At 33.0% G+C, this 24,265-nt stretch overlaps 1 protein-coding gene across 1 annotated transcript in view; it reads left to right on the forward strand.

Moving 5' to 3' along the window:
* DNAH7 (dynein axonemal heavy chain 7) overlaps window positions 1-24,265 on the forward strand; it is a 280,267-nt gene that overhangs the window by 226,405 nt on the left and 29,597 nt on the right. The window contains exons 54-60 of the mRNA XM_031960292.1: window positions 1,806-1,982; window positions 4,427-4,588; window positions 6,841-7,041; window positions 9,891-10,052; window positions 11,058-11,243; window positions 12,926-13,063; window positions 19,239-19,469. Coding sequence (XP_031816152.1) covers window positions 1,806-1,982; window positions 4,427-4,588; window positions 6,841-7,041; window positions 9,891-10,052; window positions 11,058-11,243; window positions 12,926-13,063; window positions 19,239-19,469 — 1,257 coding nt within the window. The remainder of the gene's footprint in view (window positions 1-1,805; window positions 1,983-4,426; window positions 4,589-6,840; window positions 7,042-9,890; window positions 10,053-11,057; window positions 11,244-12,925; window positions 13,064-19,238; window positions 19,470-24,265) is intronic.

Genomic DNA, 24,265 nt, shown 5'->3' on the forward strand with positions numbered 1-24,265 from the left:
CCCACATGCCATCCAAGACATTCCCCATAGTAAGTCCTTTACCCACAAAAAAAAGGGTTATATATGAAAACTAAAATTATATGAAAAGCCTTCTTTTACCCAAGAGTTCTTTTTCAAATCCTAGAATCATCTTACTCTTTCTCTGCATCATCTTCCTTAAGCTTACTTTTACTTCTGTTGGGAATTGTAATTTTTAAATAGAGTTTTGGGAAACTACATTTTCTTTTTCATTAATTAAAATTTTTTTAAAATTTAAATACAAAAGAAAATTATTGTCATATGCATAGCAGAACATGAGAGAATTCAAAATATAAAGCAATGTATTTCCATTTCAAGAAACCCTACATCATAAATACTACACGTTATGTTCAGAGCTGGCTATCTTTTCTTTGCTTCCTTGTAAGTTTTCTTTTGTTCTCTGCTGTGCAGAAGTTTATAATCAAGTGTTTGTGTGTTGTGTATATGTATGCACACACACAATATACTTACATACCTACATTTACATATGTACACATATATCGATATCTATAATCATACACACACATATATACATATACAATCTTATGCATATAATGTAAAACCACACTATGTAGTTTTCTCTTTGTCCTCTTTTTCTCTGAAGATGGATAACATTTTCCTTCATGAGTCCAAGTCTTTTGATATTTTTCTAAGTCCACCAGCTCATCATTTCCTACACCAGAGGAATTTTCCAATTTTATATTGCCTGGTTATTTTATATAATATAAAACAATAATGATTAATATCACTAACATATAGTATAGTTTCTCTATTTTTCTCTTTTGATAAAGTCTGTTTTAGCTTTAACTTTCTATGATCATGATTACTACATGATTTTTCATAATAAATTTTATTTCTGACCTTTATGCTATGTTTGCATGTATCTTTCCTGTTAAGTCATTTCCTGACATGATACTGTTGAATTCAAATTTTTAACCTATCTGTTTCCATTTTATTGGCGAATTCATTCAATGCATATTCTAAGCTATATTTTCCTCACCATCCTTCTCACCCTATTCTTATCCCTCCTCACTCCCCTGTTTTGCTTCTATCCACTACCTTGCCCTCCTATTTCTTAATCTATCCATTTCCTTCCAAGCATCCCTCCCTTTTCCTCACCCTATAGCCTTGCTTTTTTGTTTCTATCTAAATTTAGAAGACTTTTATACCCTTACAAATAAATTCATTGTTCTCTTTCCCATTCTTATTGATCTACATATCCTTCTATACACCTTCCCCTTATCCTATTCCCTTGCCCTTTCATTTTCATTATAAATTTCAAAGATAACCCCAAGTGGACATATAGATGGAAGGGAAGCAAACATGGTTTGTGTGGCCAGCTATAGATATAGTGAGCTTAGTAAATCTTCACTTATCTATCCCTAATCAAGACAGGTCAACCAGAAGTTGGGAACCCTCCAGTTGATTAAATTAAATTGCCACAGGGTTTAGGGTTTGGGTTCTGATAAAGGATCAGGGAGGGCAGAAGCAGGACAGCCAGCAAAGTGGACTGGAAGATGAGTGCCTGGGAGAAAAGTTTTCACTAATAAACTACCTTAAAAATACTCTTCATATATACTTGATAGATTAAAACATAGCTATAAAAATTAAAATATTGTGAAAAACTACTCTTATAACAATGAGTAATTAAGGAATAAGGTGATTAGAATTCTCTGTTATTCTAAAAATAGGTTTTTTTGTTTTTAGCATCCCCATGCTCTGAAGATTCTTAAATAACAAACTTAAATTCTAAAGTTCTATTTTTTTTTTTTTTTTGCTTTTTTAAGATTATTCCAATGGTACAAGAATTTATAATTAGCCATTTGGGTCGTCCATTTATTGAACCACCACCATTTGATCTATCCAAGGCATTTGGAGATAGTAACTGCTGTGCACCATTGATTTTTGTGCTGTCTCCTGGTTCTGATCCTATGGCAGCCCTTCTCAAATTTGCTGATGATCAGGTAATTTTAAAATAGATATGTATTGTTAGATGTTTTTCCTAATTAAGAAAAAGATCTGTTTGAAATCTAGATCTTAGCCGTGTGTGTAGCTCAAGCAGAGCCTCTAAAAGCTTCAAGGTCTAAGGCTAATGGACCCCTAAACGTCTAATATAAGTAGAAGTTTCATAGTATGGCTTACTAGCACTTCCCCTAGAAGTAAGTTTCATAGATAGCTTCCATCTAATTTATGCAACACATGATCTATGGGGGAGTTTAAAATTCCTTTTGCAAACTAAGCACCTTCTCTATTCTTTCTTATCTTTGGCTTAGTGGGGAATGAGGAGGATGATATCCACCCTTTTCTTTCTATTTTCTTTTTGAATAGGAATAAGTAAGGATAGGAACTGGACCTGTGATTTCATTGATAAGGTAACCTACACTTATACCAAACCTATGTCAACTCCCAGGTGAAGAAACTCTATCAATGAAGGTCAAGGTCTACCCCTTTGTTGACCTATCATAGTAGCAACAAATTAAACATAGTCAAGGGACTGGCTAATTTAGAGGAAAGCCAAGAATTGAAAGCTGTATTTTTTTAAATCATAAAGAATTTGCTGCGTAATTTGTTGTCATGCATACTTGAATAGGAAGATAAGGTAAATAATAGTGGGATTTAATCTTTCTTCTCCTTTTGGAAAGCACTTAAATTTCTACTTGTTTTGTAATCACTATGAATTTTTTTTAAATAGCTATAATATACAACACAATGTCTTAACATAATGAAGATTTCTTATATTCTGGAAAACTGAGTGTATTATAATAAAAAAAAAGAGCATTGAATTTGGAGTCAGAAATTTGTTTAAAAACGTATTAGAATAAAAAACTAAAAATGGTGATAACATTAAATATCCATCCACTAAGCATTATAGCTATTCCCTGTTAGATATAAATTTATATGATGAAATATTTCATTTATTGAATTGGTAAATTAGTAACTTCCACCAAAGTTCTGAACAAACATCATAACACTACTTCTTGATCTTTCTAATGGTTATTTAGTAACTCTTGCAACAGTATGTTAACATGACTTTCTCTAATCCCTAGCAGGGCTGCATAATAAAAATCCCTTTAGGTTCTAACAGAGTGTCTAGTATATTGTAAACATTTATTACATTTTTATTGAATGACTGGTTGATCCTATCTTCATGGATGCTGTAAATTTCCCACAGCCAAAATCATAGTTCAGCCAGGTAGAAGGTAATGGTGGAATGCAAGAGAAACCTGGTTTAGGATTACTTCTTATAATTTCCATAGATGGACAAACATTAGAAATCAAGAGGAAATATAACTGGGTCTCTACATTACATTCCCTTTCTTCCCATCCCCACACCTCCTTCCAGTGCCACAGACTCTAAAAAAGTAACCAGAAGACAGTGGTAGAAAGAATATTTGTGTGGCTTATGCCACAACCTTTGAAAGTCACTGAAGAATATGGATGTAGTAGACTTAAGTACTGAGCATATGGTCTCACTGACTCTCTTTTAAAGATCAAAGTCAGTGGTAAAATGTGACTTGAATTCTAAATTTTGCTTTTTTTTTGAAAACTGACTAGAATAAAGTTCTTCCAAAAAACATGGACCAAACTTGTCACTTTAGAATTTTCTTAGAACTTTTCAAATTTGAAATTTCTAATGGATGGTTCATATTTTACCTTATGACATTAACACTATTTTCTGAAATTTTCTCCTTCAATCCTATTTTCTTCAATAAATGATAAAAAAAACTAGATATTAGAAAAATTTCTTTCTACAATATAAAAATTAAATTCTTATTTTAAAATTTAAATTTTCTTAATAAATCATAATTATATAATAGACAATCCTTTTTCATCTTTTCCTTTAGGTCAAAAATCTCTTTTATTGTTTTTCTTTTCTCTATATGTTATCATTACTTTTAGGCATTAAAAACTATACAAAATAATGATAAATATTTGCTTTACATATGTTCTTTCTTGTCATCCTCATAACAACCCTAAGAGTTAGGTGCTTTTATTACCTTCCATTTTATAGCTAAGAAAATTGAAACTGAGTTCTCTGACTTGCTCCACATAATTAGTGTCTTAAGAAAGATTTGAACTCAGATCTTTCTGACTTGAAGTACAGTATTACATCCACTAGACCCTCTTATTTTCCAAGAAAGCTCCCTTTATATTCAGGGTTTCTGCATAAAGTTGTTTTTCCTTGAAATGACTAATTTTGTCTAGTACTTACAGAGTTCTTAAATCAACTACCAATCACCATATGACAGCAAGCTTTCAAAAGGTTTTGCACTATTCCCTAGTTCTTGGAAATGATACCTAATTAAATCTGATTAATATTATTTTATAACTGATAAAATATTTACATTGAGTATTTAGAAGTGTACATTCTAATTTTAGTAACTTTTGTAATATTTATCATATGCAGGGATATGGGGGATCCAAACTCAGCTCCTTATCTCTTGGTCAAGGCCAAGGGCCCATTGCTATGAAAATGATAGAGAAAGCCGTCAAGGAAGGAACCTGGGTTGTTCTTCAGAACTGCCATCTTGCAACATCTTGGATGTCAACATTAGAGAAAGTTTGTGAGGTAAAAAAGTTTGTTATTCTCAAGAAATGATATCATTGAGAATGATAATGGTAAATATGGAGAAATAGCGTACATGTGACCCTACTGGTTTTTTAACAAAGTATTAAGTAGAGATGATAAATTTGTCTGTGAAATAATCTTTAGTGGTCAGCCAGCAACATTTGTTGAATATCTTCTGCTTTATGAGCATCGTACTACCCTCATTCAAAATAAGAATGTTTAATACACATGTATAAAAAGGATTGAATATATATACCAAGACATCCTCAAATAAATGCACATCCAATTTAGTAACTGAACTGCCCTCATAAACTTCATTCCTGTTTTGTCAGAAGATATTTAGGGTAGTCAAATGATTTCATCGCCAAATCAATAAAATCTTCCCTCTTAATATTTCACTAACCTTCCTTCTAATAGAGAAGATAGGGAAGAAAATGAAAACAAGTTCAGTAACACACATATATGTGACTTTTTTATTCAGTATTATTTTTTTATTCAACTCAATACTTATTAAATGTCATCCTTGTTCAAAGTATCCATGCTGAGGGTGGAATAAAAATGAAAGTCATTGCCTTCATGAAGCTTATAACTTAGCAGAGTCTCCACATATGTATATAAGAGATATATAAATAAGGCTCTTTGTAAGGTCCAAAGAAGATGTGTTAATATATGTTACTTGTAATTAAAATGCCATGATGAGACTATTCTTTTATAACTTTCCAAATTCTTCTCCATACCCTAGAATTGAATTTAATTAACATAGCTATTTAAGCAGTTTAAGGATATGCAGTTACAGTTGTAATAAGGGGAAATGAAAACATAGAAATGAGTATAAACTGGTGTAGTTACCAATCATCATGGGAAAACATTAGGATATAGGGGAGAGTATTTGCATAGATAGCAAAACTTAATATCTGATAGTCACTCCCTGACATACATTAGCCATCCAGGAAGGTCCTTGAATAGACCAGGTAATTCTAAGTATGTGCAAAGCACTGGGCTAGGGAGGCTCTGGCGAGACAAAGAAAATGTATGCTGTCCTTGCACTCAAAGCCCTTATTGTACATCAGAGCCAGAGAAGATGAGCATTCAGCAAGGTAGAATGTTTGAAGGATAAAAAGATGTTTCATTTGGGGCATATTGAGTCTGAGGTATCCATAAGGCATTCAAGTGATCCAGCAAACAATCAGAAAATCTAAGGTTCAGAGGTCTGTGCAGGCCTGGGAGTTCTTAGAGAGTTGGAGATGGCCTTTTACCTCTTTTTGTATCTCCAGGGCTTAGCACGGCACCTGCTACATAAGATGTTGATTCACTGTTTATAGACTGATTGACAGGTAGTTCAGTGGATAGAATGCTTGGTCTGGAGTCAGGCATTCAATTCCAGCCCTGGACATTTATTAGTTGTTACTCAGAGTTACATTAAGACACTTAATAACCTCAGTTTGCATTAGATTCCTTAAACTGTAAAATGAGAATAGTAATAGTACCTACCTCCCAAGGTGATGAAGATAAAATGAGATAATACTTATAATCTGTTTATCATAGTGCCTAGAACAGAATAGGCAATATATAAATGTTAGACATTATTAATAATTATTTTACAAGCAATTATGGTTAATTAAAGAGTCATCTAGTTTCCTCTTGAACTTGAAGGACCTGTGTCACTTTTCCCCAATTTACTTGTGATCGTTTCCTTGTTTGTACTCCAGAAAATAGTTAGAATTTATACATAGCAATGAGATTCCATCAAAAGGGAAGTCCAAAAGTCCTCAATGTTTGTTTTAAATTAAGGGACAACATTCAATATGTCCTACTGTAGTTACTTGTCAGAAATTATTTAAAATCTAGGTTTTAGGATATTTCTAAAACAGAGGTCTTAAATTTTTTTATGTCATAAATCCCTTTAACAGACTGGTTGGACCCAAGGACTTTTTTGCAGAAATTTTTTTAAAAAATTCATTATGGAAGGAAATATTAAATTACATTTAGAAGTTAATGAAAATGAAGATAGAATCTTAAAAAAAAAAGTTCATATACCCCTACATATTCATGTACCTCAGGTTTAGATTTCTCTAAAATCTAGCAACATAAGCTTTTGTAAACGACTTATGGCAAATTATTTTAGTAAGAGTTCTTTGAGGATGATTTATAAAAAGATATTTCTCTACAGAACAGGAGTAGTTTTATGTTGTAGAGAATTCATCATTTTCCTTAAATTTTTTTCTGTTTTCTATATGATTTCCATTTTATAGGAACTAAGTCCAGAAGCAACCCATCCAGATTTCCGAATTTGGTTAACAAGCTACCCTTCTCCAAATTTCCCTGTGTCTGTGCTTCAGAATGGAGTAAAAATGACTAATGAAGCACCTAAAGGTTTACGGGCTAATATTATTCGATCGTACCTGATGGACCCAATCTCTGACCCTGAGTTTTTCAGTGGCTGCAAAAAGCCTGTAAGTAATGTCTTAGCCTTGTTACCTCAGCCCTGTAAAGCAACTGAAAATGGCCTCTGGTGATTATGGATGTGTGCTCTGAGTAAAATCTACCAAATTAAGTAGGCTTTCTTCACTGCAATGAAGTTGGTTTTGATTACTGATTACTGACTGCAGTGAAGTCAATTTTATTAATATTTTATTTTTATTTTACCACTAGTCTTCTTCCTTCTCAGCAGAGATTTTGTGGTATGCCATTAATAACTCTGATTTCTATTTAGGAAGTCAGATATAAGCCATTCTCAATACAAATCTGCAAGGCTGGAGATCTATAGCAGGATATTAACTAAGCCCTTTGCTATTTGGGACCATATCTCTAAATTAAAACATAAAAATATTTTCTCAATATAACTATAACGAGAGCCAAAATAATTGTACTGGTTGATTGATGGAAATCATAAGTGCCTTTTTCCGACTCACCAAGTTAGCTGGGAAACCACCTACTGTTTTCATGATTAGGATTTTGTACATGAACATCTCTGACCTAAAATTGTTTTACATCATTTTTCCATAATTAAAAATGGAAGAAAGCTCATTTTAAAACAGGGGTTATGAACTTGAGTAAGTTGCTGAAATTAAAAAGACCATACTTTTGTTTTCAAAGCATGTCTTAAATATACAGCAATGAGGGGGGAAAAAGTCATAAAAATAAGGAAGAACTTTAAAAAAAAGATGTTGAACTAATTTAGCATCTTGTTCTTGAGGTGTAAGATTTACTTTTTCTTATTCTATATAGAATTATATTCATTTTTATTCAAACAGCATTTATAGTGCTTGTATCCACGAAATAGCACGTTCCTCTCAACCTTTGTGGTAGAGTCATTTTTGCAAATTTGTAAAAAAAAAATGTATTAAATGTTTCTCTTTAATCATAAGTATATCACTTGTAATGGGCACAGGTTTAAGTGGAATAAGGAATAAGGAATTGCTGACCAAACTCAGATAGGAATCCCAAGTCTCACAAATGAAGTATTCAAAACACCTGCTAGCCACATTATTAAATACTTATCTTTCCAAAAATTTTAAGGTATCCTTATCGAATCAAATTCTTAATTTTCAAAAATAACAATATACCCTGAGATATTACCAAGTCATAATTAAATTTAAGGAATGAGCTTGCATACAAATAAACATGTTTATGTGTAAAACAAGTTGGCCGCATGTCTATAAACAACTTCTGCTGTTCATTCCCTCTGTGGCTGGTTCTAAGGCCCTGCTTGTACTAGTGCCTTTATTAATCTGCTTTTGTGTAAAAGAAAATTATTAGTATCCTTTAAAAATGGCATGAGAAATAGAGCACTAGATTAACAGTTTTGAGACCTTCGACCAAGGTTTAGACATTTAGAGATAAGAGGAAACTGGGAGACCACGTGGTCTAGTTCTTTTATTATACATAAAAGGAAATTGAGAATACAGGAAGGTCTTAGCATGATGCTGCTTCACCAAATCCTAGTCTTAGTTTAGCCATTTATTGTGTGACTTTAGAGAGATCACTTAACCATTCTAAATGTATTTCTTTATTTCTTAAGATGGGGATAATAAAATTTTTCTTAACTCTCTAGAAAAGTTTTTGTTTTTTGTTATTTTTGTTAAAGTTTTAAATATTGTTTTGTCAAAATTTTATTATTACTTAAATTAATAAAAGATTAATGATTTTTTGAAGTGCGCAGCAAAGTACCACTCTTCCTGGAGTAAGAAAGACTTATCTTACTGAGTTCAAATCTGGGCTCAGGGGTAGCTAAATGATACAGTGGATAGAGTACTGCCCCTGGAGTCAGGAGGACCTGAGTTCAAATTCTGCCCCAGACACTTACCACTTCCTAGTTGTCTGACCCTGAGCAAGTCTTTAATCCTAATTGCCTTGCAAAAAAACCACAAAACCACAAAACCTAAAACAAAAATTAAATATTTCCTCAAACACTTATTAGACCCTGGACAAGTCACTTAACTCTGCTGCAATTTCCTTATTTGTAAAATGAGCTAGAGAAGCAAATGGCAAACCTGTATTTTTGCCAAAAAAAAACCAACTGAGTTTACAATAATTCCTTTCATTGAAACAGATTTTAATCCTCTAAACATCATATTAGATAATAATCATGATTAGGAAGCTATGTGATATAGTGATAGAGCACTGGACCAAGCATCTAGAAGACCTGAATTCAAATCCAGTCTTAGCAACTTAATGGCTATGTGACCCTGACTAAATCATTTAACCTTCATTTGCTTTAGATTCCTTACTGATAAAATAAGGATATTATTAGCACCTACTTCTCAAGATTGTTGTGAAGATAAGAAATAAGATAATATTTGTGAGGTACTTTGCAAAACTTAAACCTCTTTAGAAATAAATACTAGTTATTATGAGTTTCTGTGGTAGAAAAAATTCTACACTTGTGTAATTAAACATTTAATATAGAATCATTTTAGAATTAATATAGAGCTTTTACAAAATTAGACTATTTCTCTAGACATGAGAGGGACATGAGAAATCTGGCAGGATCTTCAAGAACTTAAAATTTTGGCTGCCCTCTTTTCAGAACTCAGTGTTACCTCCATAGCACCATCAGGCACTGGAGAAATGGAAGTCAATGTGAGAATTGTTTCATTTTTGTCTTTATCCTCCCAGGGCTTAGTACAGTATGTGGCATATAGGTACTTGTTGATTTATTATGAATAAGCATTAATACTCAAATAATATTTAGGAAGCTAATATATGTGAAAGCCTTTTAAAAATAATGTTCTATTGAAACAATAAAGCATTACCATTATTAAAATTAAGTGATGTAATAATTGCTATCTTATTTTTAAAGGAAGAATTCAAGAAATTGCTCTATGGCCTCTGTTTCTTCCATGCATTAGTTCAAGAAAGACGGAAATTTGGACCTCTAGGATGGAATATCCCTTATGAATTCAATGAGACTGACTTGAGAATCAGTGTGCAGCAGCTCAGCATGTTTCTAAACCAGTATGAGGTATAGAAAATTAATAGCAAGGATCTTTCTGTTTTGCTCTTTGTGACATTTTAAATTCATTTACACTTAAGAGCCTTCTGATTAATTTCAACTCCCATGAGATAAATTCATCAGTTAATACCTAGTAGCCTCTGATATACCTAATTATTAATAGCACAGAACTAATTACAGTAGCTGTTATGAAACCATTAATAGTTTAATCTGAACTGATAACAGAACCAAGACTAGCACTTAGATTTTTTGATCCCCTAGTCCATTTTATCATTTTGCTTCTAATACTAGCTTTCTTTTACTTGGAGGAGAAGAGAGAAGGGAAGGATTGATATCAGCAACTGATTAAAAATCATAAAAACAAGACTGAGTCAAAAAATAGAATGGGTAGATACCTTGGGAGTTATACATTCCAACAAAGATAACAATATTCTGGCAAAGATCTCAAGCATTCATTATGATTAAATGATAAAGTACTAATGAACCAAATGATATAGTCACAGCTGGGCTGTGTTGTATCTTTTCTCTTGCCTTCTTCAAGAATGAAGGGACAATGGTTTCATAGAATAAGTTTCCAGTGTTCAGCAGAGGAAGATAAGGGAGATAAAGTTGTATAAGAATTAGTGGAAATAGGTGGAATAAAAAATTCCATAGATCTTTTGAGGATTATATCGTGCACTATAAGCTTGAGTATTGATATTATCAAGTATAATTTTAAGACTAAAATGGTTCAATTACTACCATAACCACTTCAAAAGGAAATACAATTAGATTGAAAGTTCTATTTCTTGAATAAAAGGCACATATACAAGGCATTTGTTAAGGGTTAGAGGCAATAAAAAAAAAAGGGCAAGAAAATTATAGAGCTTATAAGAAAATATAAAAAAGTAGCTTTGAGGAAGAAGTCTTTTTGTAAAACTCTTAATTTAATATGACCCAAAGTATATTACATTGTATAAAAATATAAATATGGGAAATCTTGAGTTGGTTGAAATACTGACATCTTATTTTTAGGAACTTCCCTATGATGCACTGCGATACATGACTGGTGAATGCAATTATGGTGGCAGAGTTACTGATGACTGGGACAGACGTACATTGCGCAGCATTTTAAACAAATTCTACAGTACAGAGATAGTTGACAATCCAGACTACAAATTTGACTCCAGTGGTATCTATTATGCTCCTCCCAGTGGTGATGTAAGTATGCTCACTTTTAAGGAAGCTGAAATTAACAGTATTCATGAAATGTCTGCTATTATTTTTTTTTAAAAAAAACATTCATTAAATATCTATTGTGGCTAGACATTATATTGTGAATTTGTGTGGAGGAGTAAGATTAGAATATTCAAAGACAAAAATAAAAGACTATTCCTCTTATGAAGGAACTAACTCATGGTCTATCCAGTATAGGCATATATATTTGGCTATATTGAAAATAGATAAAAATTGCTGCATGATGATTGTGAGGCACTAGGAGATAGATGGTGGTATCAGGAAAGACCTCATGTAGAAGGCAGCATTCAAGATCAGGCTCGAAAGAAACTAGGGATTTTAGAGACGAAGATGAACACTGGTTTAACCAGTGCAGAGACAGAGAAGCACAGGATGGAGTTTGTGGATGAGGAAAAGCAAAAAACAAACAAACAAAAACAGTTTAGCCAAACTACGGTGTGTATGGTGGTGAATAACATGTAGTAAAGATGGAAAGTTAATTCAGGGACAAGTTGTCAAGGGCTTTCTGCCAAATGGAGAAACTTCTATTTGAACCTCGAAGCAATAGGCAGCCCTCGAATATTATTTGGAGAGAGGGGTAATATGTTCATGTTTATGCTTTAGGAAGATCAGTTTGGCAACTAAACTTGCCGTAATAACAGCATAAGAGATAATGTTTCTCTTTGTTGAGAATTAGAGCGAGCAGTCCCTTCTCAGAGATAGGAATGGAGTAGGCATTTAGTTATCAGGTACCTGGATGACTATGGATCACAGTTTTTAGAGTACCCACAGGCAGCTGGAGGACACTGAAATGAAAATGAGGGTACCAAGAGTTAATTTTATTAACTCTATTATTCGAGCTAACCTGGTTTGTGAGAATTTATAAAGTGAAGAAAACAAGTTGTAAAGTGAAGAAAAAAATAAAGACAAAATCCTAGAGATTAGGAGTTCATAAGAGCTAATGCATGGTCTATAATCCCCAGTATAACAATTATATACCATCCATCCTCAGTTCTTGAAGACTGATTCATGAGACAAGGTACTTCCTTTTTTTTTTTCCCATAAATTCTTTGAGCACCAAATCTCTGAACAAGGCTGATCCAGGAGTTATTACAAGATCTTCGCTGCCCAGCCTTCCTTTGGAGTATAAAAAGTCTTTGCTTTGGTTAAGGTCATGGAATGACTTCACCACTAGAGCAAGTGTCTTTCCTGTCACACCTACATTTAATCTTTGGGATTTTTAGTAAATCTCAGAATGCAAGCAGCTGAGGCTCAGGGACAGCTCTGCTGACTAGGACTGTCACTCCTCAGGAAACAGGAGTGGGACCTTGGGGCTGCTGATTTCCCTTTGATCCTATGAATCCTTCAGTAAATGTCTCTAGCTTTGTAATTCTAACCAGAACATTGATGATCTGGTCTGTCAGAGTAACACCAGTGGGAAATCTTAGATGTTCATTGCCATTTTCTTTCTTTCTCTTTATGGGACAAGCTTCTTCTCTTTTATTGTTTATCAGTCCTTATTTGTGCTTTCATTTTGTCATACGGTTTTCTCAAGGTCCCTTCAGTGTAGCTCAACCCACTAAGCTCAGTACTGAAGATAAATGACTTAAATTGTAAAGATTCCATTTCACAATTCATATCTAATCTCCTATCATTTCTTTTTTCAGTATAATAGCTACATTGACTACACTAAGCAATTGCCTTTGAATCCTGACCCAGAGATCTTTGGCATGAATGCTAATGCTGATATCACTAAAGATCAGTCTGAAACTCAACTGCTATTCGATAATATTCTTCTTACACTGGTAAGTGATCAAAAACAAATCTGTAATAAGGCACACGAAAGATGCTTCCTATATAGTGAGTACCAGTGTTGTTGATGGATCCTTTTATTTTATACTGTATTCAGTGCATATAAAATCTGCTGTTAGGATTCACAGTTACTGTCATAGGCAATGCTTAATTGATATTTAATTTTGTGGAAGCTAATTAGCTCATGCAGCATGAGTTTACATAATTAAGTGGAATTGTAATCAATTGTAGAAGAGTAGCAAAGGTATTCAACTAAATGAGCTTTTCAGATTAGTTCATTTTATTTTTTGTGCATTCTACTTGTAAGTTGTATTGTGAGGGAGAGGAAGCTCAAAAAAAAAAAAAAAAAAAAAGGTGAGAAACCTAAAGTAATTTCATTCAGGAGTCACCATGAGAAGACATAGGGATAGAGAAAGTTGTTCCTATTAGTACTATGGTTCTTTCTAGCAAAGCACTACTTAAAAGACATTTTTTCAACTCATTTGCCACATATACAACAGTAATGAATAAATAGATATTAAAAAACAAGCACTTATGTGTGTGCACTAGCAAAATGGTCTTTGGATAATAAGGTATGTGTAATTTCCAGGATTCTGGCACAGAATATCTTTTATATCTTTTATCTTTTAGATTTATATATATATGTATATATGTTTATATATACATATATATATAGAATATCTTTTAGCTTTTTTTAAACTTGATAATATATACCACATTACCACATTATAAAACACATAAAACAGTAGGCTCATTCCAGTAGAAAATGACTCAGAACCAAACAAACAAGATGAAATGCACAAGGGGCAGCCTTCAGAGTTTAATTAAACAGCCTCTCTTATTAGCCTCAAAGTCAGATCAGCAATAGTTCAATAGTTCTATATTGGAATTGCCATAATTGGGAGCATATAGATAATCCAGAGTAAGGAGAAGAAAAACAACAGCAACAATTTTACATTATATTTGTAGCAGCCTGAACTTGAAGTCAGGAAGAAGTCATAAGTTGTGATGAAATGATAGAAACTCATCCTGATAAAATTCCAGTATGCCTGTAAATTTTGCATGGCCTTAAAATGAAATAGAAATATAAGGACTACTTTTAGAGATATTTAATTTTTGTATATCTCATTGGGACCTTAAGGACATCTTGTATAATTCAAATGTGATCAATGATTCCCTTTTATGGGGAAGTCTACCTCTTGTCTCTCAGCAAAGATATGTTTATCTAGAGTTGTGGAAAGAGGCATCCATTGTCAGATATGCCTGATGTGTTGCTTTATTGTATATGTTTATTGCAAGGGGGAATTCAGGTTCAGGGGAAGGAGAGAGCTTATTGGACTGGCAGCAATATTTTCTCTTTTTAAAGAGAATTGATAAAAAACAATCCCATCTCCCCCCACCAAACACACACACACACACACAACACATCACCAATTTTATCCCAAACAAGTGATCATCTGGCCTTGAAGAACTCTAGTAAGGGAGAACCCACAATCTCTTAAATCATCCCATATTATTTTTATAATTCCACTTATTAGCAAGGTTATTCTTAACTGAAATGCAAAAATTTGCCTTTCTGTGAGTCTCACTGGTTGATTCTGTTTCTGTGGGCTAGTCTTATTACAATTCAAAACTAAATAATTTATTTCTTTGAAAACTTACAAAAGAGAAGCTACTCTAAAAACCACGAAAAGGTTAAATATACATATGATTCCTTAAAAACAGATTTAACTTAACCCTTATTTCTGTGGTGATTTAGTAAAGAAAAACCTGTCTATAGAGGTTTTCAAATGGAATTCCAAATTAGTTTGGAAAAGATAAGAAAAAACTAATAAATAATTTCTTGAATGTTTATGACTTAATAACAACCAAATAACATCCTATTGACCTCATTTCTCAATATCAGGCCCTGGCAGATATTGTAATTCCAAAATTCATATTATTCCAACTACGTGTCTTATAATTGAGAGCAGATTTGGGGCAGAGGGAATTTGTGCTGGTAAAATACACATTTGAAATGTAAATACTCTTATTATTTTTAAATCTTAAAACCAGATATGTGAGAGTTTCCTAGATCAAAGCTCTTACAGAAGAGAATTTAGTAGTTATTTTAATATCTTTACAAATACTTTCCGTCATGTAACTCCACATAGCCAAAATGGTACACATTTGTTTCATATTAAGAGAACAGACAATAAATACATAGAGGTGTCCTGAAATTGTGTGATTCCTTTCAAACTGGCAAAGATGACAAAGGGTAAAAGTAGCAAATGCTGGAAGAGTTGTAGGAAAACCATTAATATCAATTTTCAGTAAATCTACAATGTATGTGCTGCAAAGTTTTTTTCCCCCCAACTAACTATCTCTGCTAACATGAGGGGCATTGGTTTTCATTTTTTTGTAAACAAAATTATCTATTTTATCTCCCATAATCATTCTACTTCTCATCTAGTTAAGAATTCATATTCTCCTAGCCATAGTAGTGCAAAGTATATCCTTCCTTCCTCTTACTTTTTTTTTATTATATAAACTTTTTTTTATTGTATTATTAGTAACATTCCTATCCAGTGCTGTTAGAATCTCTATTCAAACAACTTGAGAAATAGAGAAATGTTGATTTACAAAATGAATATTCATTTTGTACTTATTGTAAAATATGGGATAAGGTATTAATCTAAACCAAATTTCTGCCATGCTATTTTCACAGCAGTTTTCACAGAAATTCTTGTCAAATAAGGAATCTTTACCACAGTACTTATGGTTTTTGGGTTTATCAACTACTGGACTAATTTGTTTGATTAGTTCTTGATCGTGATAAAATAATCTCTTCCATTGATCATCTTTTCTATTTTTTAATTAGCATCAAAATTTTATTATTGCCATTCTAAGTATAGTTTGAGATCTTGTAATGTTGGGTCCTTTCCATGACTACTTAAATTTTTTCCCCTTAATGTCTTTGACCTTTTCTTCTTTTAAGGTGAATTTTGTTTCTATTTTCACTCATTCTCTAAGCCCTTGGCTATTTGATGTAAGTCTAATTAGGAAAATTTCTTGATTTGAACAATCTAAATTTGCAGCTTTTTAACTTTTACTTGTTAATACTGGTTCTAGGGTTGATTCTAGTTCTGGGGGCTAGTCTTGTTACAATTCAAAACGAGATAATTTGTTTCTTTGAAAACTTACAAAAGAGAAGCTATTCTAAAAATAATGAAAAAGTTAAGTATACAGATGATTCTTTAAAAACAAATCTAACTTACCTTTATTTCTATAGTGATTCAGTAAAGAAAAAGCTAAATAAAACTAGTATTAAACAAAATCTATTCCCTTTTCTACAAGGCATCTATCTTTCAAATAGTGGAGTATTGCTATCATACATGCCTCCCCATAAATTTTTTCTTCTTTAAAATACATACTTACTTCTTTGCTCTTCAAGTGACATGCACTCAGACCTTTCTCCATGATTATTCTTCTCTGGAATATTATAACTTATTAATGTTCTTCTTAAACTGTGGCACCTGGAACTGTATACTATACTGTAGGTATGTAGGTGTGACTGAGAGAGTGCAGGATGATTTTCTGAAAAGAGTATAGCTTAAATTTTTTATTGACTATACCCTTTTTCTTATATTATGGTGGAGACACTGATATATTTTTTCTGTTCATATTCCTCAAACTCTATACATACAAAAAAAAAGACAAAAGTTTTTGTCTTGAAAACATTATTTTATACTGTAATTGATTGTTATAGTTTATTTTGCATTAACTATATATTGTATTATTGTCTCCTTGACAGTATCTATGAAGATATCATAGTCTTCCATAGCATTTTTAAAATAAGAGCAAGGCCAATGTTTTTAAAAGAATTATGTGACAGAGAATCATAATCCCATGTATGGCATTCTATATTTATGGAGGATTCTTTATTTCAAGATCAAAGAAGGATTTCTAAGTAAAAGCAATACTCAACAATGTTTGATATTTTCACTAATCTGAATTAATAGAGTTTTACTGCCCATAGTATGGTTAGCAATAATATACTTTGCTTTGGTCAGGAAACATTTGAAGAATAGTGTTCAATTCTAGTTACTGAATTTTACAATAGGTATTAACAAGCTTGGTCCAGGTGAAAAAGCTAGACAGCCATAACATTTATACAGCATTCTAAGGTTTTCAGATCTGTGCCTATTATTCTTTTGATCCTCACAACAACCCTTTGAGGGTAGGTACTATTGTTATCCTTATTTTTCAGAGAAAGACTCTGAGCCTGGGAGAGAGTGTGATTTGCCCAGAGATCATGTTGTTGTCAGTGATGGATCTCTGTTGTCAGAGGACATTGGTATCAGGGTAATGGCTTGACTTAAAAGTGAATTGAATTTAAGTGAGGCAGAGTTTTACCCTCTCCTTCAGAATCTAGATACAAAACATGGGGATGGGTAGCAATGGCCGTGGATGCAGTGAGAGACTTTGGCCTTTTTTAAGCTAACATTTTTCCTAGGTTTCGGTTTGTCTGAGGCAATATCCATTCAGTAGCTTACAGCTAAGTAAAAACATAGCTAAGAAGATGCCCTAGAAAGATTTACACTAACTAATGCTGAGCAAAACAAGCAGAACCAGGAATACATTGTATACAATAACAGCAAGAATGTGCGATGATCAACTGTGAAAGGCTTAGTTCTTCTCAGCAGTTCAGTGATCTAAGGCAATCCCAATAAACTTGGAATAGAAAATACCATCAGCATCCATAAAAAGAATTATGGAGACTGAATGTAAATCAACATTTCTCTATTTCTCAAGTTGTTTGAATAGAGATTCTAACAGCACTGGATAGGAATGTTACTAATAGCATTCATTAGGAAAGAGGTTAGAATTGATGAGGTTCTTTTCAGCTCTTTAGATATTATAAACAGACATAAAGATCATAAATTGTAAAGTCAGACAAGAAAGAAAATCAGTTTCCTTGGATGGATAAAATATGATAAGAACATATACTTCTTTGAACACTTTTTTGGTTTGCATTTTAACACTTACATTGAAGGACTTTAGAGTTTAGGATAACTTGAGTTAAGGTTCTGTCACCTTCATATATGGACTTTTTGACTGGGTAAGTGCTCCCAGACAACTAAATTTATCAATTGCAAAACAGTTGCTGATCTGCATTTCTGAAGGAAGTTTTTTTTAGTGGATTTAGACTGATGAAACCAAACATCTGGAACTCAAATAATTTAAGAGATTCTAAATTGCTAAATAGGATTATATTTCATATAACTAACTAGTGCTAAAAGGAGTTGCTACATTATTGCTGATAATACAATCACACAAGTCTACTTCTTTTCCACTCCCAGAGTGCCCATTATCAGTTGAAGAAGGGGAAAAAAAAACTTCTCTTTATTATCCACCTAATTCATTTGATATCCAGTAAGCTTCACAATATCTTTCTTAGTAAATAAACCTCGCTAATGGTATTTTCAGATTAAATTCAGTCTCCTTTATGTGAAGTCTTTCAGTCTTTATATGTTTTATGTTCTATCCCCATACCTGAGTAACCTTGTCTCTTGCTTCACTTCACATGTTGGCTCTATCCTCTACTTCTTTCTCCATTGCTCCTTTGGTGTTAATTAATGCTCGTAGGGGGAAAAAAACCCCAACAATATCATCAACCACCAATGACACATCACTAGGTTTCCCCAACCACTCAAACCCTCTCTTGTAACAAAAGTATAGTTAAGTTAAATAAATAAATACATTGTCTATGTCTGACAATATTCTGCACATGTAGTCTACTACCTCTCTACCAGGATGATGGAGACATGTTTCACCACAAGTCATCTGATTTCATCTTTAGTCATCGACTTAATCAGCATTCCAGGGTTTTATTATTATTTTCCTTTACTTTTTGTACTTCTTCTGATATTATTTTGAGCTGATCTGACTCTTGACTCTGAATCATTGGCTAAGTCTTTCTCTCCTTTTCTTCAAGTTGTTCAAAATTAAATTTGTCTGCCATAGAGCCTATCTAAAGTAATCATTTGGAGGAATATGATGGGAAGAAAGCATAGATGTTTCACATGCAAACTATGGAAACCATTTTCCTTGAAACTATTTTGATTCACATATTTTTGGACTCTCACTATGATGCCAGATTGATATATTTTTGCCTGTTGTTTATAGTCTCGTGCTTCAGGTGCTGGTGCAAAATCATCAGATGAAGTAGTAAATGAAGTGGCTGGTGATATTTTGGGCAAACTTCCCTCAAACTATGACATTGAAGCTGCGATGAGGAAATATCCAACAACTTACACACAAAGTATGAACACTGTGCTTGTCCAAGAAATGGGACGGTTTAACAAATTACTACATACCATAAGAGAATCATGTATTAACATCCAGAAAGCTATTAAGGTAAGATATTATTCCTTCCCAAAAGTCAGTCACTGGGTTTTACCTTGTTTTAAAACCTGAAAAATAATCCGAACCATGTCCCTATGAAAATATTTATTTATTTAATCAACTACTGGACATCTAAAAGGTAAAAATGAAAGAGACCCTACAATTCTATCAGGCATCTTGCAAAAGTATATATGAAATATATACAAGGTAAATAGAATATTATTTGGGACTAAGGAAATCACTAGAAGCTAGAAGAACCAGGAAAAGTCATATATGGGAGATGACATTTAATCTGAAAGTTGAAGAAAGTCAGTCATTTCTATTTCCACCTTTGGTCTACCTGCTCCCTTTCTGTTAAGATGACTAGGATTTACGTGGATGTTCATGCTAAGAGAGCCCAGCAGTGAATTAGTGTAACTAACATATAGTCAACACAATACACAAACATATAGTGAACATATTTATTTGTTGGAGGTTTTGGCATGTCCACAGCTTTTTAAGCAGAAAACAGAGTGGTGGGCTAGGGTTAGAGAAAGTGATTAATCCTTTCCCCCTTGGATTAAAAATGATTAATGGCCAAACTTAAACTTGGAAGGAAATAAAATCTAAATTTTAAGTCACATCATCCTTAAATTGCTTTGCAAGTTCTTTCCCCTCCTTCCTTCCCTCAGAATATTATTAACATATAAACTGATTTAAACATGCTAATCTCTTCACATTATAACTTAGTGCTTCATAAGCTTCCTACAGAATAGCATTTTGTTTGTTTTTTTCAAATTTCATGAAGTCATTGCTTCATATATTTGAAGCTAGAAGGGACTTTAAGAGGCCATCTAGGGGCTTTAAGCCCCTCATTTAACAGATGATGAAAATTAAGCCCAACTTCGTTAAGTGACTTATCTTAGGTCACGCAAGTGGTACAACCAAGATGTAATGCTTGGCAAATTATGGGGTATAGTTCCTAATGGACTGATTTTCATTAAAATAATTAATTTTAAGTAACCATTGTAAAGAAAAATTCAAGACAATTTCAGGATGTGGGATGAGAAATCCATTTTTGGATATTGTGGCCAAGATGGAAATTTGTTTTGTGTTCAACTCTATAAGCTTAGTTATAAAGATTTTGGGGTTGTTTTTCCTTTCTTAGTTGCATGTGATGGGTCAAAGATGAGAAGGAAAGAAAATGCATATTTGAAAATTGAAAAATATATATTTAATATGAAACAAATTAGTAAAACTAAAATGTAAAGAAATTGCTACTATCTAGAACTAAAAGGAAAAGAGCTTAATTGATTTATAGTTTATAAACTGCAACAAGAAAAACAATAGTTATGCATCCCTTTAAGGCTTATAAAACTCTGTACATATAGATCTTCTTTGGGTTTCACAATGATCCTGTGAAGTAGAAAGTCTGTGTAAGAGGTGATCAAGGACCTATGTGAATGGGTAGAATATCTTTTGATTTACTAGAAAGACTAGAATGGTAGCTAAATGAGTAGAAAGAAAGGGGAGGATGGGTGAAGTGTTACAGAGGTAAAAATCCGTAAGACTTTGCCAATTGTTTGACTGTGGAAGGTGAGGAGGAATGACTCTCCAAGGTCAACTGTAGCATAGTAGATCTTGAGGGTTAAAGAATGGTAGTTCCCTTAACAAAAATACGGAAGTTAGAAATAGAGGTGAATTTTAAAGGAAAGATAGTAAGATCTATTTTAAATGGTATTTGATATGGCTTTGGAAAACCCTGTGGGAAATGTTTAGAAAGTTACTGATTTTCTGAATCTATGATCTTATGACACAGGGCTGAAACTCAGGAGAGCTGACTATATAAGTTATGTAAGTTTTACAAAACCTCAACTGTTCTACCTCCTGCTATTCAACATAGGACTAGTATGAGACTGTATTCCCACAGCCACACTCTCTTTAACTTTGCTCTTTTCTTTTCACATTCTTTCATATTCTTATTATCCTGAATAAACACTTTCTCTTCTTTCTCTCTCCTCTCTCCATTGGTATCATTTATTGGTTTAAAAGCAAGAATAATGTTGCTTTGGTTATTTCCCCTACCATGATTTCCTTTATATTCTTCAAGGATGTCATGAAGAGACAGATGAGCCTGGTGTCAGGAAGACCTTCAATTTATATCCTGCCTCAGAACGTACAAGATGCATTCTGTTTAATTTTGCCTCTTTGATCAACGAGCATTTATTAAGTCATAGTACTAAGGTCAAAAGATAAAAATTCAAAATCAAAGCAGTCTCTGACTTCAGTGAAGAACCTTACATTCTTTGAGGAAAACATGTGCACATGTAACCAAATACAAAATATATATAAAGTAAGTTAGGATCTCTACCAACTAAGAGGGTCAGGAAACAACTCTTGCAGGAGCTGAACTTTAAAGGAAGCTAAGAGATTCTACAAAGCAAAGGTGAGGAAAGAGTACATTCCAGTCATGGGGAATACCTGTGCTAAGTCTAGGAAAAAGGAGAAATGAAGTGATCTTCTCAATGTTGTAGTGAACTCACTCCAAATAGGACATTAGATTACAAACTATTCTGTGTGACTCATGCACAAGAAAAAAAAAAAAGGTAGGTTTTTGGGGTTTTTTTGTATGATTGTTTCCTTCATTCACATGCCCAAACCTAAAACCCAAACTAAAAGGAAATCAAAGAAAGGGCAGGCAGAGTAAATTATTCAAGGTAATGTAGTCTCAAAACTTAGTGAGATGTTTCTAGTTCCAAATAAGCATATCTCTGGGAAGACAGCAGACTATGAGATGGTTCTAATTTTTTTTTCAACCCACCACTGTTTCCTAATCTACTTTTTCATTTTTGCTATATTATGACATCTTTTTTTTCTTTTGATTACTGATGTATAATCTGATAAAATTAGACTAGATATTTTATTTCTATATTGTCTCTAAGACTAACATTTATGACTTTGAATAAATCCCACAATCTCCTAGAAGCCTCATTTTCTTCATTACTAAAAGAAGTAGAATAATAACACATTTATCAAACTGTACACAATAGTTTAGTTCATATGAACTACCCAGTCATACCAAATAAGAAACATGTTGGAACATGTTTGCTTTTACCCAGTTGGTAGAAATAATAGATCATTAAAGTTAGGAGGGATCTTAGAAAGTATTTATAATGGATTTTCACCATGTTTTGAAGATTAGTATTCAACCCCACTATGGATCGTTATTTTAGGGTAAACTTAGTTACTAGTTTTGCTGCTCAAGCCTACTGCTTGAATGGCTAAGCAATGTCATGAGCCTTCATAATATAATGGAATGATTCCATCCATTAAACATTCCCCTTTAAACATAACATGTGTGAAGTTATGCAAAACATTTCCATAAAAGTCATGTTGTGAAAGAAAACAGAAATCTTCACACACACAAAAAAAAAAAAAAAAAACTCACACCCATACCTTCTGTCTATCTATACACCTTCACTGCCATAATAATGAAAAAGTTCTGAGTTACAAGCATCACCCTCCTATGTAGGAATGTAAACAGATAAACTTAAGTTCCTTATGATAGCCCTCTCGTGATTAGCTCCTTAAGCTTTTCCAGTCATGGGGAATACCTGTGCTAAGTTATTTGAAAATCAAATGTTCTGTTCAGTTCTGATCTTTTTAATTATAAATACCTAAAAGTCCTATATTTCACTAAATTTCCACCTTTTTTCTCTAAAAGATTATACTCAGTTTTGCTGGGCAGGTGATTTTTTTGGTTGTAATCTTAGGCTCCATTGTTCTTCAGACTATCATATTATAAGCCCTCCGGTCCTTTAATGTAGAAGCTATTAAAACTTGTGCTATCCTGAATTAGATTCCACTTTAATTGAATTATTTCATTTTTGGATCTCTTCCAAGAGGTGATTAGTGCATTCTTTCAATTTCTATTTTATCCTCTGGTTCTAGAATATCAGAACAGTTTTCCTTGATAATTTCTTGAAAGTTGATGTTAGAGTTTTTTTTTTGATCATGGCTTTTAGGTTGACCAATCATTTTTAAATTGTCTCTCCTGAATCTATTTTCTAGGTCAGTTATTTTTACAATGAGATATTTTACTTCCCCCCCCCCTATTTTTTCCTTCTTGGGTTTTGTTTTATTGTGTCTTGATTTCCCATAAAGTCATTAATTTCCATTTGCTCAATTCTAATTAGGAGGAATTATTTTCCTCAGTGAGTTTTTGCACTCTTTTATCATTTGGCCAATTTTACTTTTTAAGACATTAGCTTTTTGTATTTCCTTTTGCACCACACTCAATTTTCTTCTGAATTTTTTCTCTATCTCTTACTTGATTTTCAGAATTGCTTTTGAGTTTTTCCATAGGCTGAAATCAATTCCTTTTTTTCTTGGAGACTTTGGATATAGGAGCTTTGACTTCATTATCTTCTTCTGAGTGTATGGTTTTTATCTTCCTTGTCAACATAGTAACTTTTTATGGTCAGAATATTTTTTGGCGCCTGCTCATTTCCCCAGGCTATTACTCAGCTTTAAACTCTTTGTTAAAGTAGAGCTTTATTGCCAAGGTAGAGGATGCACTGTCTCAAGCTTCAAGGTTCTGTGTAGCTGTTTTCAGAAATCCTTCTAGGGACCTGACCACAAGCACTTTTTTCTGCCCTGGAACTATTAGGAGTATTCTCACTTTGGCTATAATATCTGTTGTACAAAGGCAACAGAGACCTTCTCACTGCTGATCTAAGGTCTCTGGGAGCTGCCACCATCATCGCAACCCATGCCCACTCTTAGTTTGCTGGTTTCCCAAAATCCTCTCATCCTACTAGCAAATCTTT

The sequence above is a fragment of the Sarcophilus harrisii genome, chromosome 3 (genome assembly GCF_902635505.1).
Source record: "Sarcophilus harrisii chromosome 3, mSarHar1.11, whole genome shotgun sequence".
Taxonomy (NCBI): domain Eukaryota; kingdom Metazoa; phylum Chordata; class Mammalia; order Dasyuromorphia; family Dasyuridae; genus Sarcophilus; species Sarcophilus harrisii.